Source organism: Elgaria multicarinata, chromosome 1 (assembly GCF_023053635.1).
Source record: "Elgaria multicarinata webbii isolate HBS135686 ecotype San Diego chromosome 1, rElgMul1.1.pri, whole genome shotgun sequence".
NCBI classification, from domain to species: domain Eukaryota; kingdom Metazoa; phylum Chordata; class Lepidosauria; order Squamata; family Anguidae; genus Elgaria; species Elgaria multicarinata.
The window spans coordinates 181,126,240-181,144,671 of NC_086171.1; the positions used below are offsets into that span (position 1 = coordinate 181,126,240).

General features: G+C 41.2%; 1 protein-coding gene and 1 non-coding gene across 2 annotated transcripts in view; both read left to right on the forward strand.

The window, feature by feature from the left end:
- MYH7B (myosin heavy chain 7B) overlaps positions 1 to 18,432 on the forward strand; it is a 64,106-nt gene that overhangs the window by 16,507 nt on the left and 29,167 nt on the right. The window contains exons 8-18 of the mRNA XM_063144924.1: positions 1,472 to 1,564; positions 2,884 to 2,947; positions 3,334 to 3,432; positions 6,175 to 6,278; positions 7,782 to 7,920; positions 8,846 to 8,964; positions 10,206 to 10,355; positions 11,889 to 12,059; positions 14,131 to 14,310; positions 14,408 to 14,540; positions 15,927 to 16,000. Of these exons, the coding sequence (XP_063000994.1) occupies positions 1,472 to 1,564; positions 2,884 to 2,947; positions 3,334 to 3,432; positions 6,175 to 6,278; positions 7,782 to 7,920; positions 8,846 to 8,964; positions 10,206 to 10,355; positions 11,889 to 12,059; positions 14,131 to 14,310; positions 14,408 to 14,540; positions 15,927 to 16,000 (1,326 nt within the window). The remainder of the gene's footprint in view (positions 1 to 1,471; positions 1,565 to 2,883; positions 2,948 to 3,333; positions 3,433 to 6,174; positions 6,279 to 7,781; positions 7,921 to 8,845; positions 8,965 to 10,205; positions 10,356 to 11,888; positions 12,060 to 14,130; positions 14,311 to 14,407; positions 14,541 to 15,926; positions 16,001 to 18,432) is intronic.
- LOC134413443 (U1 spliceosomal RNA) lies at positions 14,726 to 14,888 on the forward strand. Its single transcript, XR_010026469.1, has one exon. It is a non-coding gene; the product is annotated as a U1 spliceosomal RNA (small nuclear RNA).

An 18,432-nucleotide genomic window follows, 5' to 3' on the forward strand; every position in this document is an offset into this window, starting at 1 on the left:
CACTTTCTCTTGTATTGTATTTTTTTAATGGTGCAATCCCATGCATGCTTAGACAGAAAAGCATCCTACATCCCAGCATGCCCCAGCCAGCATGGAGCATGCTGGAAATTGTAGGATGCTTTTCTGTCTAAGCATGCTTGGACTGCACCCTAAATCTTAAGTCCTTTCTGCCTTGAATATCAAGAAATATGCGAATTTTGGTAAATTCTTATAGAAAATGAACCGAAATGAAATTCTAACCTATCTACATTGGCCAAATTCAGTAGGTACATGGAGAGAACCATGTCGTGCCTGCCTGCCATGTAGCTGTTAAAGATGAGGAGGATGTCAGAAAAAAGAGGTGGCAACCTAGTTCAGCATCACAGAAATGGTTGAATACATCCAGGGGGTATCTTCATGGCACCACTTTGCTGCTCCTTCCTCTTGAAACTCTGTGGTATCACTACTGTGGGGTGGGAAATCCCCATGGCAGGAGGGAACATGGCCTTTCCGGCAACCATTCCACTCATCGGTCCAACCTCCTGCCTGGCCTTTCTGCTCTTCTGGTGATCTATCAGCAGTTGCCATCCTCTGCAGAATGTCCCCAGCTTGTGGCTGAAGCAAGGTCACATGGTGGACGGACTGCGGTGACCTTGCTTCAAGGCAAAAAGTTGGGGTAAGTCCCCAACTTTTTAAATTCGCAACTTTGGAGAAAAGCCCATTGCACGGCCACTGCAGGGCAAATGAGGCGTATACAAAAAGCAAAATGGATTTCAGAGAACCTGTGAAGTATAAAATTCAGATAGAGCTACCATAAAATAAACTTTAGTAATAAAATTTCATAAAATAACTTATCCATATTACAAAATATAAAAAGTAATTGTAAAAATAAACCATATAAAATTATGGAGGCATGCCAGCTTATTGCATGGAGATAATTTTATATGTGGAGGGGCATTAGAAAATATATGGGTCTCCCTTCCCTGCAGACTGAAGTAGTATAGTCAAGAGTTCTACACACCTCAATCTATCATCTTGTTTTGGTAATGGGTAGGTTAGACTCAATTTGTTTTGTTTCTTCCTAAAGTTGGTATTGTACAACAATTTGACAATGGCCTGGTTCAGACAACATGCTAAACCATGCTAAACCACAAAATGGTTAAGGGTATGCATTTGTGGTTAAGCAGCATGGTTTAGCGTGTTGTCTGAACCAGGACAATTGCTGGTATTGTTCAGGGTTTAAGAGAGTAAAGGCACAATCCTATGCAATCCTAGGCACAATCCTAGGGAGAAAACAAGCCTACAACTCCCAGCATGCCCCAGCCAGCCATGCTGGGAATTGTAGGCCTTTTCTCTCTCTAAAGATGCATAGGATTGTGCCCTAAGAGATTGTGCCCTGCACTGTGTTCCACTGCTTGCTGTCAGCAGCATTCAGGGTAAATCCATACCATAACACTGAGGTTCTGAACTATTATATGGTTGCATCTCTTAGGGTACCCTTGAAGATCAAATCATTGAGGCAAACCCAGCTATGGAATCCTTTGGCAATGCTAAAACCCTGAGGAATGACAACTCATCACGGTTTGTAAGTATATTTTAAATGAATATGTCAACATATGGCATTTATTCAGGTGGTATACAGATGCATTTGTTGGTGAGTCTATTAATGTTTATGCTGGTGAGCCTATGGAAAAGTTTATGCTGAAAACTGTCTCCATATCTACCAATTCTATTATTAGTTGATATAGGTTATTATAGTGGTATTATAGTGAATGAAACTGAGAACAACTTCTCAAGAAGTGGGTTTAGGTTCATATCAGACATAGAGTGCTTTCAGATGAGGTTTTTACTGTGCCATTGCCCTGCCTCATTCACAGAATTTTAGGGGTGTGTGTGCAGATGATGATGTTTTCCACTCATTGCATACACATGTGGTTTCCCATCCCATCATCTGTCTTTTCCCCTATTCTAGAAAATCAGTTTTGGGGAAAACAAGATGGAATTCCTGCACAATGCCTTCTGATTGGTTGTGGAAGCAGCCCTTCCTCCTGAAACACCTATGATGTCAATTACATAAATGGAATTGACATGCACATTTTGTTCTGTAAATAGCAGCCTTGGAAAAGTTTTGAGGAGCCTCAAGAAGGTGTAGGGGGTGGAGTGGGGAAATTTAACTCTTTGTTTCCCTGCTGCATTCTTCGCAAAACTGCCTCTCCAAAGTTGCTATTTACATTTCAAGGGAAGCCTCCATTGACACCTTCTGTCTTCTTCACTCCTCACAGTCTCAGGGCTGCTCAGACTTCCCCATGACTATCAATTGCATAACAAAAAATGTGCACAATTGCTTTTTACACATTTAAAGTCACATCTAGTATGGCTCTTAGTGTTCTCGTACATGGGAGTCATTATTGAGCAAGAACCCAACTAAGTGCGTAAATCAGCTTCAGTCAACACAGAAGTCTCTCTCTGTCTTCTGCTGTATCTACATGAATTGGGTAATGGATACATCCATGTACAAAAAAGACCTGTGCAGTGCCATGCACATATGCTTTTTCCAACATGGCCATTAATATCCAAGTGAGAAAAAAATAACACAGTTCAAAGAAGCCCTTAAAGAACTTAAGGGGAGGGAGGGACCATTGCTCAGTAGTGGAGCATGCTCTTTGGATATTGAAACTCCTGGGTTCAATCCCTGGCTTCTCCAGTTAAAAAGTTTTGGTGATGTGAAAGATATGACTGTGAGTGTAGAACCTGCAGTCAGTCAGTGTAGGTGATAATACTGGACTAGATGGGCAAATAGTCTAAACTGGTACAAGGCAGCTTCCTATGAAAGAGCTAGCAGGCCATAGTCAGCAACTTAATTTGCTCAGTATATGAATCACTTTCTTTTCTGTCCTATCTTAGGGCAAGTTTATCCGCATCCATTTTGGGCCATCAGGGAAGCTGGCTTCTGCTGACATTGACATCTGTGAGTAGTGATGACCACCAACTTGCAGGGCTTTAAAAGGGGATTAGGGGATAATTAATGGGGGTAAGGCTATCAACGGTTACTAGTCATGATGTCTTCAGTATCAGAGGGAATATGCCTCTGTATGCCAGTTGCTGAAGAACAACAGAGGGAGAACATTGTCCTACTCAAGTCCTGCTTGTTGGCTTCCCATAGGAATGTGGTTCGGCTCTGTGGGAAACAGAAATGTTAGGAGAGATGGACCCTTGGTCTGATCCTCCATGGCTCTTCTTGCCTTCTTAAATGGCTGATGCCTTATGAAATCCCCTGTTGTCTTTTGTTTAACTATGGTTTGATAAACTAAAGCAGCCCCACAAACAATCAAATATCTTGCCTTTTGTTTCTAGACTTGTTGGAAAAATCAAGAGTGATTTTCCAGCAGCCAGGAGAGAGGAGCTACCACATTTACTATCAAATCCTTTCCGGGAAGAAGCCAGAGCTCCAAGGTAATAGGCATTAAAACAACATGCAAAGGAATTTGCTAATCAGCATGGAAAGCACATGGCACAGAGTCACAGCAGAGCTACACTCAGTGGCCTGATGTCTATCAATAGCAACAGAAGCTTATGGCCATGCTGGCTGGGGAAGATGGGAATTGTAGTTCAACACATCTGGAGAGGACATGAGGTTGGGGAAGGCTGCATATTAATTACTCAATACCTCTGAAGTTTAGGCTAGCCCAACATTTGTGACATTGGCACTAGTGTTTAATAAGGCCAGTGCTTATCAGTGCACTTCTTGTGAACCTCGTTTCTAAGACTGATTGATTATATTATTTATTGTATTTATATGCCGCCTTTCCTCCAAGGAACTCAAGGTGGCATACGTGGTTCACTCCCTGCCCTACTCCCACCCCTGTTTTATTCTTGCAACTACCCAATGAGGTAGATTAGGCTGAGAATTGGTGCCAGTGCCAAGGTCATCTAGAGAACTTCATGGGTGAATGGGGATTTGAACCTGAATCTCCCCAGTCCTACTCCAACACTGTAGTGACCACTGTACCATGCTGGCTGTCATCACAAACACCGTTTCAGTGAATAGTCCGGTTGACTATCTAGGTGAAGTATAGATGCTTTTGCGGAAGAAGAGCAGTAGCTGAGTAGACAATGTATTCAACTGCATCTCTAATTATTGTGTGTTGGAATCTTGAATGCTGAAGAAAGTGCTTCCTATTTATCTAGCTACAAATGGGGAATGCACCATTTTCGTTGGGGGATCCAGAGGTGGTCATATGAAATACCACTCCCGCAACATCTGGATCCCTGTTGACCCACAAGGGAATCGCAATCATGGCGTAGCTGCCACCAGTAACATTGAAGACCAGACTCACTGGTTTTACAGTACACTGAAGCTGGGGCCTTTTCAGAGAGCAAGACTGTCCACTTTCTTTGTATCAGAAAGGGGAACTAGAAACAGCATGGGTGACTTGTTCTACCCTTTCCAGTCACCACTGGCAAAAGCACCACAACATGATCCCTGGTTTCTTGTCATCAATAGCATGAAATAAGTGGGAAGGCCTATTGGGAGGCTAAAGCTCCTTGGCTTTCTCAACTTTCCCCAAGCTGATGCCATCCAGATATGTTGGACCATCAACTCAACAGCATAGTCATCACCCATGCTGAATGGGGATAATGGGAATTTTAGTACCACACATCTGGAAGTCACCAGGTTGAGTATAATAATTTATTTTTTACCTGCCTCTCCCTTTGGACCGTAGTCACTACTCCACAACCTAATTGGTTCAGACCAAAGAAAGAACCTATCAAAGAATGAGATGATGTAAGTGGAGCAGAGAGTATGAAAATAAAATAAAACTGTTTAATAGCTTAATAGAAGCCATATACCTTACCATTATTTGTTCCTACAAATCTCACACAAATAAGAGCAGAGTGGCCTTTTATAAGCATATGCCTGCCAGATCTCTCTCAGAGAGGAAGGCAAGCTTATTCAAGAATGATTCCTCCCATCCATGCTATGATCTGCACTTGAGGCATCTTTCGAATATGGAACCAGATGCTATGAAACAGGAAATATAGGGGGAAACCCTTTTCCGACTGGGTAGAAATGTTTAGCATAGTGTCCTGGGGCAGCAAAAGTTCTGGGCTTCTGCCTGCTGCTCTTGCTACTGGGTGACTAACAATACCTTATTAGGCAGATCTGGAGAGCTCTGCAGGGAAAGTGGTAATCTTATCTGGTGGTCACAAGGCCAAGGCTGACCACTTCTAAATCAGTCAGCAGCCCAAGGGTATTCTTAAGATAGCTAGCAGGATATGCAAGTATACAATGCACATGCCTGCCCAGTAGCCACCTAATAGAGACTGTGCAACCTTCCAGGCTCTAACCTCTAAACTAATCCTACTGCTAAGACAACAGTTGGGATCTTGCTAATAGCTACATTCAGGTCTGTTTCTGTCTTCTTCCTTGGATCGTAAAATGGCCAGCAGTCCATGGGAGAAAAAAAATAGTTTTCATTTACCTGCAGAGGAAAATAGTTCTGGCCAGTTTGAAACTCATCCTGTGGCAAGCGGCTATTTCCAAGAAAATTTAAGGTTCCTTCATGCTTTACAGTTTCCTATAAAGAGATAAATTTCAGTAAAACACACACCCTGTACATCACAATATTTGATGTGCTGTGTGAGTGTTGCATTCACACTGCTTCTTATTCCCCTTAGGAGAATGCCCCAAACTCACCTTTTAGAGGATAGAAAAATAACTTCTGTCCTCCCATGGGCAAAAACAGTTGTATGCAAACAGGCCTTTGGCTTTTTGATTGGTTAGTGCTGCCTAAAGCTCTGACTGTTGTGATGTAATTTAGTTATTTTTTTATTCCATGTTTTAATTAAGATTTTGTTTTAATTCAGTTTTCATTGTAATATACTCGTGTTTTTTTAAAAAATTATAGTATTAACAGTTTCCAGAGAGGTGGTCATGTTAGTCTGTTGTCGCAAAAATGAGTCTTGTGGAAATGACTAACACATTTATTATGGCACAAACGTTGGTAGAGTAGAGTCCACTTCATCAGATGCTAGTTTTAAAATGGGTTCATTTTACTTCTGTGGAAGGAGTTAATTTAGATTCAGCTCTGCATGCTCCTGATTCCTTTCCTCCTGTCACATGCTTTAAAGTGGGTTTCTTCACACAATACGGCACAAAAGATGAAAGCTCAGTTCTTATCTGTTCTTTCCCAGATATGCTTCTGCTGTCTTCCAACCCCTATGACTATCACTTCTGCTCACAAGGTGTAACAACTGTGGACAATCTGGATGATGGAGAAGAACTCATGGCTACAGATGTATGTACTTATCCACTGCAAAATCAAGGGTGGGAAGGTCTTATTGATAAGTATGGGCACAAACTAGCCATATAAACAGTTCTAAGTCCCATTCATTTCAATGGGGGAAATGTGTGCTATCCCACTGAGATCAGTAGAAGTGCTTAACTTTGGCTGTGTTGTGTCCTACATTTTTTTATTTGTGTGTTTTAAGTGTTGTTATGATCAATACCTTAGAATTTGTTACAAATCAGAAGGAACAAATGATTGTCACAATAAACAGCAATGGGTCATAAGTCTCTCAGCGGGTTCTATGTTAATGTCTTGGGGCCACTGTGAGGAAAAATGGTAGCAGCCCTTTGTGCAGATTAATGACTCATGCTGCTTCTGAAGTTACCACAGTGGTGGGGACTGGCAGGAACAGGTAAGAGGGCCAGTGCTGAAAACAGGTATGTGTGGTTTGTAAAGTTTGGATGTTCATTAGATGGACATCTGATCCCATTAGAAATACCACACAGCTGTGTTCTGAAATGGGGGCAGCTTCTGTGCTCTCTGTTCTTCAAGCAGCCATAAGGATATTATACTCCACAACTGGTTACCTAGCAGTAAGGCCTGGGGCACTATATGCAAAATACAAGGAGGGGTGCAGTTAAAAGTCTTGAATTTCTCTCTCTGCTATAGAGTTTTTGAAAACAAATTTGTTTTCTTTTAAGTTCCTGCTCAGTGTCACTGTAGCAACATGTTTTTCTAATTTTTTAAAATTTGCCCTAAAGGGCTTTTTTTTCGCCTTCATTTTCAAAAATATAAAAATGTTCATGCAATCACAGTGGATTGTAATTGATCATAGGTTTATTAGTTTGCAAAAGGCTGGAAACACCAGAGTCTGTAAGGGAAAATTCGTTCCCCATGTGGCAATTCAGTTGCTATGTAGCAAGAAACTGAGGTGTATCCTGCTTGTAGATTACTTTTTCAAGGGCATCCTCCCCTCCATTATTGGTTAGTCTTAGCAGGCTAACCAAAAACAGTTGGTTAGCCTGCTAGGAATTCACGGGCTGCTGGGTCTGTCTTTTTTGGATGATTTGCAGGCTAGACATCTTATGGCAGGGGGGCTTAAAGGTATATCATGGGCACTAGCATCATTTAAATGTTTAGCCACCTTGAGCACCATTTAATTGCCTTGTGTGCCATTTTCTTGGTGGAAACACATAAATCAAATAAATAAACCATAAAAATTAACACTAGTAAATGTGTAATAGCAAAAACTTAAATATAGGCATCTTAAATCAATGATTATTTTCTACTTTATTTTAATAAAATTCATTTAATTTTAAATATTCAAAACATTCAAAATGCCAAGTGTCCAGGTAACCCCAGTGCAATTGTCATTTCCCCATGTATTTTCATCACCTGAATGGTGAAACAACCCTTCTGCATCATCCAGCACAATGCTGGGTTCTTCCTGTTCTTCATGATACTGCAGTGACATTGTTGTTATGACCATATCTTGCTTGGTGCTTTCTACAGCATGCTATGGACATCCTGGGCTTCAGTCCTGAGGAGAAATATGGCTGCTATAAAATAGTAGGAGCAATCATGCACTTTGGCAACATGAAATTCAAGCAGAAACAACGTGAAGAGCAGGCAGAGGCTGAAGGCACTGAAAGTAAGGGACCTTGTCGATACTGCTACCTACTAGTGACAAATTCCAGTGGGGTGCCATATTCGTCTGTTGTGGTAAAAACAACTATGTCTGGAGGTACCTTGAAGCAGGGCCAGAGTCAGGACCCACCACTGATGCCTGCTTCGCCCCTTTTTAAAATGCTTTTCCCGGTTCCCAGCAGCAGTCATTTGGCTTTTTGACATTGCCACAGAAGTCAGTTGATGTCGTTGCTGGCCAGTATTTGGAGCAGCTGCCATGTTTTGGTGCTTGGAAACTGGGTGACCATTGAGACATTGTCAGGGGAAGGGGATGGTGCCATATTTTAGTGGTGGCGGCCATGTTTCCTCCTATAATGCTTGGAAGTTGAGTCAACTTCTGGGACATCGTTGATGTATGTGTGACATTATTATCAACATAAAACATGATGGCAGCCATATTGTTGCAGGGCCAATGTTCCCCATAATGATATTGACTCAATGGTTCAGGCATTGTGTGTGCATGTGAGGGAATACCCGCCACAAATAGCCACCAGTGTCACCAAGGTAAACTTCCCATGAACCAGGGGACACCACTGTATTGGGCTTCCGCTGGATAGAACTTTGCCAAGGACTGCTCATTAGCACATTTTTTGTGGTATAAGATCCCATGGACCAGCCAGAGTGCACGTTGGGCTCTGGCCCATAAAATATTATGCCACAATGAATTGGTTAGTCTTTAAAGTGCCTCCAGATTTTGTTGTTATTGCTGCCACCGGAAGTCTAAATGTGTGTTGCATTGGTTTGTATCAGGTCCTTTGTTTTTGAATGGTCTGAACTAGAGGTAAGCCCTGTTGGGTGGCCACTGACAGTCAAAGGGTTTCTAAATGATGGAAAGCAATATTTCTTTCTCATTGACACCACCTTATTTAAGGTTCCATGTTGCATTGCAGGTGCTGATAAATCCTCTTACCTCATGGGGATCAGTTCAGGTGATCTAATCAAGGGACTGCTTCACCCTAGAGTGAAAGTTGGAAATGAATATGTGACCAAAGGTCAGACTGTAGATCAGGTAAGTATCTGACATTGCATGGCCACATGCCTCCCATCTTCCCATAGAATCATTTATTTTTATTTATTGTATTTCTATACTGCCCAATAGCTGAAGCTCTCTGGGCAGTTCACAAAAATTAAAACCATTCAAAGTATAAAACCACAGAATACAAACATGATATAAAATACAATGTAAAACACAACCAGGATAAAATCAGCAGCAGTGCAGAAATACAAATTTAAAATACAGATTTAAAACAGCAAAGTTAAAATTAATTTATAGACAGTTAAAATACTGAGAGAATAAAAAGGTCTTCACCTGGCATCTCAACGAATATAGTGTAGGTGCCAGGCGAACCTCCTTAGGGAGCTCATTCCACAGCCGAGGTGCCACAACAGAGAAGACCCTCCTCCTGGTAGCCACCTGCCTCACTTCCTTTGGCAGGGGCTCGCGGAGAAGGACCCCTGAGGATGACCTTAGGGTCTGGGCAGGTACATATGGGAGGAGGTGTTCCTTCAGATAGCCTGGCCCCAAGCTGTTCAGAGCTTCAAATGTTAATACCAGCACATTTTATGGTATTTGTATCTAATGTTGTTCCCTGCCTTGATCCAGAGGGAGACACAGGTAGAAAATAAATTTATATTATATTATTATGATTATTGTATTAAACTTGACAGGCCTCTGTAAAGAGGCAGCTGTGGATCTGAGGGAAAACATGTGCATGATGGAAGCAAGACAGAACATAAATGTAATAGATAAATACATTCTGGATGACCCTTCATTTCTGACTTCTTAATCTGTGTACTAAGACTTGTGGGAAATGTATTAAGGAAATATTTATACTGTATGCAAATCAATGTCTGCTCTTTTACCATCACTGTTCCGTTGACTTGACTTAGCTTCTTCATTTAGTTTTGCTACTGAACCTAGTCCATTCCCAGAAAGATGAGTGGTTGTCACTTTTCAAAATTACATTTATTACATGGTGTTTAAATGATCAAATAACACCAGTGATACATGCAACCTGATCTTTACTTTACTCAGAGATAAGCCTAACTGAATTCAAAGGGCTTTATTCTTTAAGTCAGTGTTAACAGGATTGTGGGCTAAAATACCCAGAAGCTATTTCATCATGTATCCTATTGATTCTCTTCTAGAAATAACCTCCCAACAACCCTCACTTTTGCTTGAGTATGTAATCTAATCAGAAAGGAACAAATATGTATTCTGACAAACTGTTGTTTTGTGGACATTTGCAGGTGGTGTATGCAGTGGGTGCCTTGGCCAAAGCAACCTATGATCGCATGTTCAAGTGGTTAGTTTTTCGTATCAACAAAACCTTGGACACTAAGCTACCCAGGCAGTTCTTCATCGGAGTGCTGGACATTGCTGGCTTTGAGATCTTTGAGGTGAGTTTCAAAATTGGCCCACCGACATATACCAGCATGAGAGGTTTTTGAACTGTAGAATGGGGAATACAACAACCAAGCCTTGTTAAGAATGAAATACACAGACCAAACATTAGTAACTCTTCCCCCTCCCCCCTTGAAGCCTATGGAAATCTAAATTATCTGGAACTTTTGCGAACAGACTGACTCATTTTGTATGTAATAACCCCCTAAGCAAATGAAAGTTGCTGGCATGTTTAGGCTGACCATATGGAAAGGGGGACAGAGTTTCTTTATCTTTAACAGTTGTATTGAAAAGGGAAATTCAGCAGGTGTTATTTGTATGCATGCAGCACCTGGTGAAATTCCCTCTTTATCACAACAGTTAAAGCTGCAGGAGTCCTGCTTAGCATAACCAGATACAAAAGAGGGCAGGGCTCCTGCAGCTTTAACTATTGTGATGAAGAAGAAAAATGCGGTATTATTTGTGAAAGGGAAAGAAAACTTTTTCTACTTGTACAATTGTGTCATTTTGTTTTAGCACAGGTTATGCAGCAGAAAAGCCAAAAAGGAAATGCTTTTCGTGTACTGCTCAGCTCTCAATTCTGTGATGAAACTGAAAGTAGATATGGCATATTAACAGTCCCATGTGAAAAACCCAGTATTCTGTTGTGAATAATTGAAATTGGTAACTGGACAACATCCCTTCCATTCAGATTTGGAAAATGTATATCAGTTTTATCCTGACTTAGCTATTATGGCTTCCCTCAAAGAATTGTAGTTTGGTGAGGGTGCTGAGAATCTTCTACTGGAGATCCATAGATCTCCTTAGAACTACAGGGTTCTACTGACAGCAGGAATGAATATAAAAACATTTAAATCCCACCATTCCAGTCATCTGAGGTAAGTTACAGAATCATTAAATGTCCCAACAGTGGAGGCTGGTGGCTCTGATGTTAGTGGGCCTGTGAATCTGCTCTGGGTTTCAGTCAAAACAAGTCAGAACTCTAAAAGAGCTATCCAAGGTGCTGAACCCAATATCTAAAATGGGTTCAGTACCTTTGTTATCTCCTTTAGAATCCTGACTGGCTCTGACTGAAACCCAGAGTGGATTCATAGCTTCACTGACATCGGAGCCACCAGCCTCCACTGTGCCCCAATGGCCACAGGATAAGTGTGATGCTTGTGCATTACATACTACAATGTTCTGCCAGATTTGGAGATTATTTTATGTGATGTCTAAGGGTGGCTTGATGAATGCAGATCATAACTATGTAGGCAACCCCAAATCCAAAATGTTATGACCTTGTCATAGTGTGTAGCCATTTCCATTCAGTTAATCACAGCACGCCCATTCAGTGCAGTCTGTTTTATCGTCCAGGAATTTATATGTGGGCAGAAACTTGCTTGATGGCATATTGTTACCAGATCACCGGAACGTATGGAAATCTATTACACATAAATGGATAAAATCGCCTTGATACTCTTCCAAGGGTGCTGGTAGTAGCTGAGGTAAATGGTGAAGTCTCGAGCACTTTCACTTTCTATCTACAGTTTAACAGCTTTGAACAGTTATGTATCAACTTCACGAATGAGAAGCTGCAACAGTTTTTCAACCATCACATGTTTGTCCTGGAACAAGAAGAATACAAGAAGGAAGGGATCGAATGGGTCTTCATTGACTTTGGCCTGGACCTGCAGGCTTGTATTGATCTAATTGAAAAGGTAACATTAGGACATGATGGTACAATAAATGTCACTTTATGTACAGGAGAAAGGAATAGGTGATGAGTATGTGACTACAATTAATTCTGAGGTTGGATCCAGATTTACGCTGGGTCAACTGCGTGGATGGAAGTGGACGTCCCCACCTCTTCTTTCCCATGGCAGCCCCTCCCTCACCCTGAAAATGCTACACAATGAGTCAGGTGACCCTGGTGGATTGGGGGGTGTTGTGGGGGGAGGGGATTCCCATAAAAATCAGGCAGAGGCACTTTACACAAGTGGATCCCTTCTTCTTGGGGAAGGCAGAACCTGGGCCGGATCTACACTACTGCTTTAAAGTGCTTTATAACAGTTCTGACAACTGTATATGGAGTGTTTCCTGGGCCCCAACAGTTGTCAAAACTGTTATAAAGCGCTTTAAAGCAGTAGTGTAGATCCGGCCCCTGGATCTAACCCTTGGATTTCTCTTTCTTCCGGTCTAACAGATTATTATTATTATTATTATTATTATTATTATTATTATTTATTTATTTATTTATTTATTTATTTATATAGCACCATCAATGTACATGGTGCTGTACAGAGTAAAACAGTAAATAGCAAGACCCTGTCGCATAGGCTTACATTCTAATACAATCATAATAAAACAATAAGGAGGGGAAGAGAATGCACCAAACAGGCACAGGGTAGGGTAAAACTAGCAGTATAAAGTCAGAACAAAATCAGATGAGCAATCGTGGGTCTGACAGTCCTTTAACTGAGAAAAATAATTTCCTTTTCGTTGAACTCAGACTTGCTAGATCTGTATATTTCTGACTGGAAATTGTTTCTATCAGTTCTGGCCATTAGCAGTTCTTATTTTCTCTAAAATGGTTTCACTGCAAGGAAGGCTTACTTGGAGCACTTTAATACATTTAAAGAGAGATTACCAACAACAAAGGGGTGATTTAGACAATTAACTCCCAATGTTGACTTAGGGTGCAATCCTTTGTAGATTAAACCGAAAAATGTCCTACAACTTCCAGCATTCCCTCAGCCAGCCATGCTGGCTGGAGAATGCTGGGAGTTGTAGGACATTTTTCTGTCTAAACATGCATAGGATTGTGTCTTTACTCATTCAAACGTCTGAAAATGTCTCATGGCTCCTCTTGTCATCATATCTATTTATTAAGAAGAATATGACATATAATTAGTTGGAAATAATGTTTTGTATTCTGTGGTGCTTTTAAGATGAAATAATAATAATAATAATAATAATAATAATAATAATAATAATAATTTCTTACCCGCCTCTCCATTTTGATCGAGGCGGGGAACAACAGTAAATATAAAATACACAAAACTGAATTAAGAACATAATATACATTGTTAAAACATCCGAAAAACATTCTAAAGGAAATAAGGAAATGTCTTCAGAAAGCCATATTTGAATGCTCCAGAGTGCAGCATATTCTACTACAAGCAGTGTAAACAAAACACCTTTAAAAGTAGGACTGCAGTGGGGTGGAATCATTTTGAAGTGAAGGGAAGAGTTGTCATAAGGTCAATATCCTGTACAATATCCTGTTCAATATGTCATAAAGCGGTATTGTGAAAATAATCACTTGTGATTAAAATGAGTTAAAATGGTAGAACAAAAGCTTTTTCCCGCCCAGGCCATAGTAGCTTGTTAATTTGATCCTACTACCTGAACCTATTTTCACAGCCTGCTTTCACAGCATGCCAAATGAATTTTGATTGGGAATGTCTTCTTGTGCTGATTCCCCCTATTTTCCAATCTTCAAAAAAGAATGTAAGGATCATCCTGTTGTCCTGGTAAAAGCTCCTGTAAAAGTTATTGGTAAAAGTTCCCAGTAGATAGTGCAGAAGCAGCCTCTTTACTAACGGTATAATATTGTCGTCTTATACGTCATATGCTAACTTGAGACAGCTGTATATAGTAGTCAAAAACTGTAGTCATTTGCCAGAAATGGCAGTAGTTACTGCTTAGACTGTCCCCTACTTACACCAGACAAAACAAACACCATCTGAGATTGCCTCCAGCCTGTTGATCAGTATCTTCTCATTGCAGCCAATGGGAATCCTCTCCATTCTGGAGGAAGAGTGTATGTTCCCCAAAGCCTCTGATATGTCATTCAAGGCCAAACTGTATGACAACCATATTGGAAAATCACCCAATTTCCAGAAGCCCCGGCCAGATAAGAAGCGCAAATATGAAACTCACTTTGAGTTGGTACACTACGCAGGAGTGGTATGTCTTGGTTTCCCTGCTCTTACATTTTGGGCTTTTGAGTGTTGTTTTTCTATGTTCTGCCTCCACTATCTGTTGTTTTGTTCTTTGAACACAGGTGCCCTATAACATAATTGGCTGGCTAGATAAGAATAAAGACCCCTTGAATGAGACGGTGGTAACAGTCTTCCAAAAATCACAAAATAAGCTGCTGGCTGCCTTATATGAGAACTATGTGAGCTCTTCTGCAGGTGAGTCTCATTCCCATGTGTGCTCATCCTATGTAGCACTGAATATGGTACACATAAGAAACATAGGAAGAGCCCTGGAAGATTAGATTAAAGGTCCATCCAGTCCAGTGTTCCCCAAACTTTGGGGTTGATGGGCACATCTGGAATTTTGAAAGAGTATCATAGGTGTATCATTTGGGAGTATCATTCTTACCTGGCAGGAAGAGACACCATGATTATGAAGGTGGTTTTCTCAGGGCGAGTCTCGTCCATTGCACTCTGGGTGTGCTGACCCCTGTGATTTCCCCAAATGCAGGAAACTTGACTGCAAAAATTGTGGTTGTTAACTGCCCAAAGTGTTTTGGCTATGGGGTGGTATAGAAATAGAATGAATGCTCTCACAAAATGGCTGCCATGGGTTGGTGGCGGTTTGGCCATTCATAAAATGGTTGCCATGGTGGGGCATGACTGGTCAGAAAACATGCATTTCCAGGAAGGCACACCAGTGAGACTAACAGTAAAAGTACAGGGCAGAGATGGGTGCTGAACTCCAAAACACAAAGTTACTCTTTTGAACCAAAATAAAGAGAGCAACACTTCACTTTGAAGCATACCAACCTCCCTGTTGTGGTGGTGGTGGTGGTGGTTGTTATAAAAAAAGCTTAAATAAAAATAGAAATCAGATAAGAGTTATGATGGATGAAACATTAATGCATCTGTGTTACAAAGCTTCACTGACTGAGGTTTTTAAGAAAGCTAAATGCATCTACTTCACAGCTGTATGGGAGAGCTACTTTGGATTCAAAGACAGGAACTTTCATGATCAAGGCCGTAGGACAGTAAAGCACTGCTTTGAAGACTGCAGAAAGAGCTACTACCAGTGGAGGTGGCTGGATGCAATGTCAGTGGGACGATGAATCTGCTCCGGGTTTCAGTCAGAACCCATCAGAACTCTGAAGGAGCTATCCAAGATGCAAAGCTATGAATGCTACGAATCTTTCATTTGTTTTAAATTGAAAGATTCGTAGTATTCCACATCCCATCTTGAATGGCGTGCACATATGTGTCCAGCCTTGCATATGCCCTGTTTAGAGGCTAGGTCAGATGTTTAAATACGTATTTGAAACAGTTTTTTAAATCACTTGCAGGTTTGGGGATAGGAAAAAAATGTTATTCCTTCCTTCATTCAGGGAATTGAATGTTCCCAGGCATCTCCCTTCAAGGGTACTGACCAGGTTGACACATACTTCGCTTTAGAGATGGAACTCTTTCAGGGCTCTTGTTCAAACCATAGAATAGAGCTAGACTATTAATTGCCCAAGCAGCAGAATGAATCTCCCAGCTCTTGGGAACCAAATGCGCTGAATGAATACCACTAAGACAAAAAATTGGCATTTCATTGGACAGATGATGCACACAGGACAGGCAAAGAGAAGCGTAAGAAGGCAGCTTCATTCCAAACGGTGTCCCAGCTACATAAGGTAAGTGTTTGCTTCCTTGTGTAAGCAGAGTCATTAGCTAGACCCTGAAGAATTCCACTTGGTTGTGTCTGTGCATATGCATAACAGCTCTTTCAAGCAATAATCTGAACTTGATTCAGCAACAAAGTCTTGAATTCTCTAAGACCACTAGGGCTTGGATCTTCTCCCCAAATGGTCCAGAATGTTCTTCCTCCTTGAAAGCATAGTTACCTGGGAATTCACACCTGTGACTGTCCCAGTATTGGCGGCTCATGCTGAACATCATCACTTCATTCTCAGCTAGGAACCGAATGGAAAGAATACTAAAATGGGGAGGAATCCAGTTCCCTATGTGGTAGGGAAATGCTTATTTCTGCCCCTGTGATGCCTGAGCTACATGGTTCCTGGCTGCTTCTCCATTGCTGAGGGAGAGGCAGTTAAGACTTGCAGTGATGTTTAGATAATTTATTACATGAACATCACTTTAAGTCTGTGCTACTTCTCTCCTCACTCTTGACTGCGGGAAGGACAACCCTTGGGAAGAAGAAAACGAATGTGGATTTTACAGGGGTTGGAGCAACTGGGCCTCTGCCTTTCCTGTCTTGGGAGAGAGTTAGGTGGGTGTAACTCAGCCCACATTGAACCAATGAGTGGCATCCATCTCTGTTGTGTCCATCTGACTGAGAGCCAAGGCTTCACAACTGAGAAAAGAATGATGTGGAGATCACAAAGTTTTAGAAAACAACCAATACAGCTGTGGCATTCCAGCCCTTTCCCAGTAAGAAATCCCCTTCTCACCCTGGCAGGAAACACCTTTTCCAAACACAGCCATGCTGCCACCAGGACCTTTGAGGCTCAGGTCCAACCCTTTACTCTGTCCTTGAGCTGTGTGGACCCACTTGTTTATATTTTCATCTGTATTGTTTCCATTATAACCTCCGCTTTATGTAGCTAAGAGCAGAAGGCGTAGAATTGGTATAAACAAATAATGTCCACGCATACACAATACCCCAGATCACACTCTCAGTCAAATACTATGCAATCATCACAGACCTTCACTATATCGCTAACTCATGTAATCACTCTCTAATCCATACCCTATCTCTGATCTAACCCATCTCACATCAACTCCCTAACTGATTCACATGGCCCAACACACAGTTTATATATCACACACATTTCACCCCCCTTCACTCACTCAGCCAATCATTACACACATGCAAATTCACCATTCTTCTAGCCACTCATTTCACTCTCCCCCTAGAACTACTTACCATAAAATACAGAGATATAACAGGAATACATAACCATAGACCTGTACCAGAACACTTTATTATACTTACAGATTCCATAGATAGATAGATAGATAGATAGATAGTTATGTAAGATAGATAGATAGATAGATAGATAGATAGATAGATAGATAGATAGATAGATAGTTATGTAACATCACAACAACCTTTTAGGATGGTTTTATCTTGTGGTAAACGGGGGGGGGGGGGGGAGAGAGAGATAGAGAGTACAAAAGCTGCTGCATATTATGTAGTACCACTAAGAGAAAGTAGTGATTTGTAGGTTGGATGCCAAACTAGAGATACCTCCAGACGGATGGCTCCTAGGCCTACCAATCAAATGATGCTGTGCAGATATTTCACCTTTTCCTGCTTTAATGGTTTTTCTATAGTAATAAAAAGAGAGAAGAAGTGGAGGGAAAAGACGAAAGCATTACAAATGGAAGATGTCACTGTCTTGTAAAATCCTCTGTAAAATTCTGTGAATAAGGCAGGGCAATTGCACAATAAAAAAAACTCCACTGGAAGCACCCCAGATATGAAAATACCAGTTCTGTTTTCTTAAAGCTTAGGATGAAGCTTGCTTAAAATGGAATTCTTTATTTTCCTTGTGATTAAGCTCAATGGAAAGAGGACCACACAGCTGTTCTTTGACAGATCTGGAGTACGAAAAAAAAGCATATCTGAAACATTTTTACTCCGTTTTTCAGTTAAAAGCTTCCCAAGGGGCTCCCAGGTTATGAATAGCAATTATGAAATGTTGCAAACATGCTACCTACAAAGCAATAAAAACAGTACAGCAGGTAAAAGAGCAGCTAAGAATAAAAAGAGATTTTCTCAGCCTCTAAAGGCCATTAGATTTGGTACCAGGTGGACCTGCCTAGGATGGAAATTCTGTAATAGGGAGAGGGGGTGTCACCACCCCTGAAAAGGCCCTTTCCACGGCCATCCACCTGCCCAGTTTTTGATGGCAAGGCAGAGAAGGGCCTCAGATGAGGGTTCTATTAATGAGGCAGGTTCGTGTGGGAGAAGGAAGTGCTTTAGAAACCTGGGTGCCCGAGCTGTAGTGTATAAAGTTTTAAAAGTTAAACACTGCACTTTGAAATGAGCTCAAAAATGGACCAGGAGCCAGTAAAACTATTTAACCCTGTATGTCTGCCT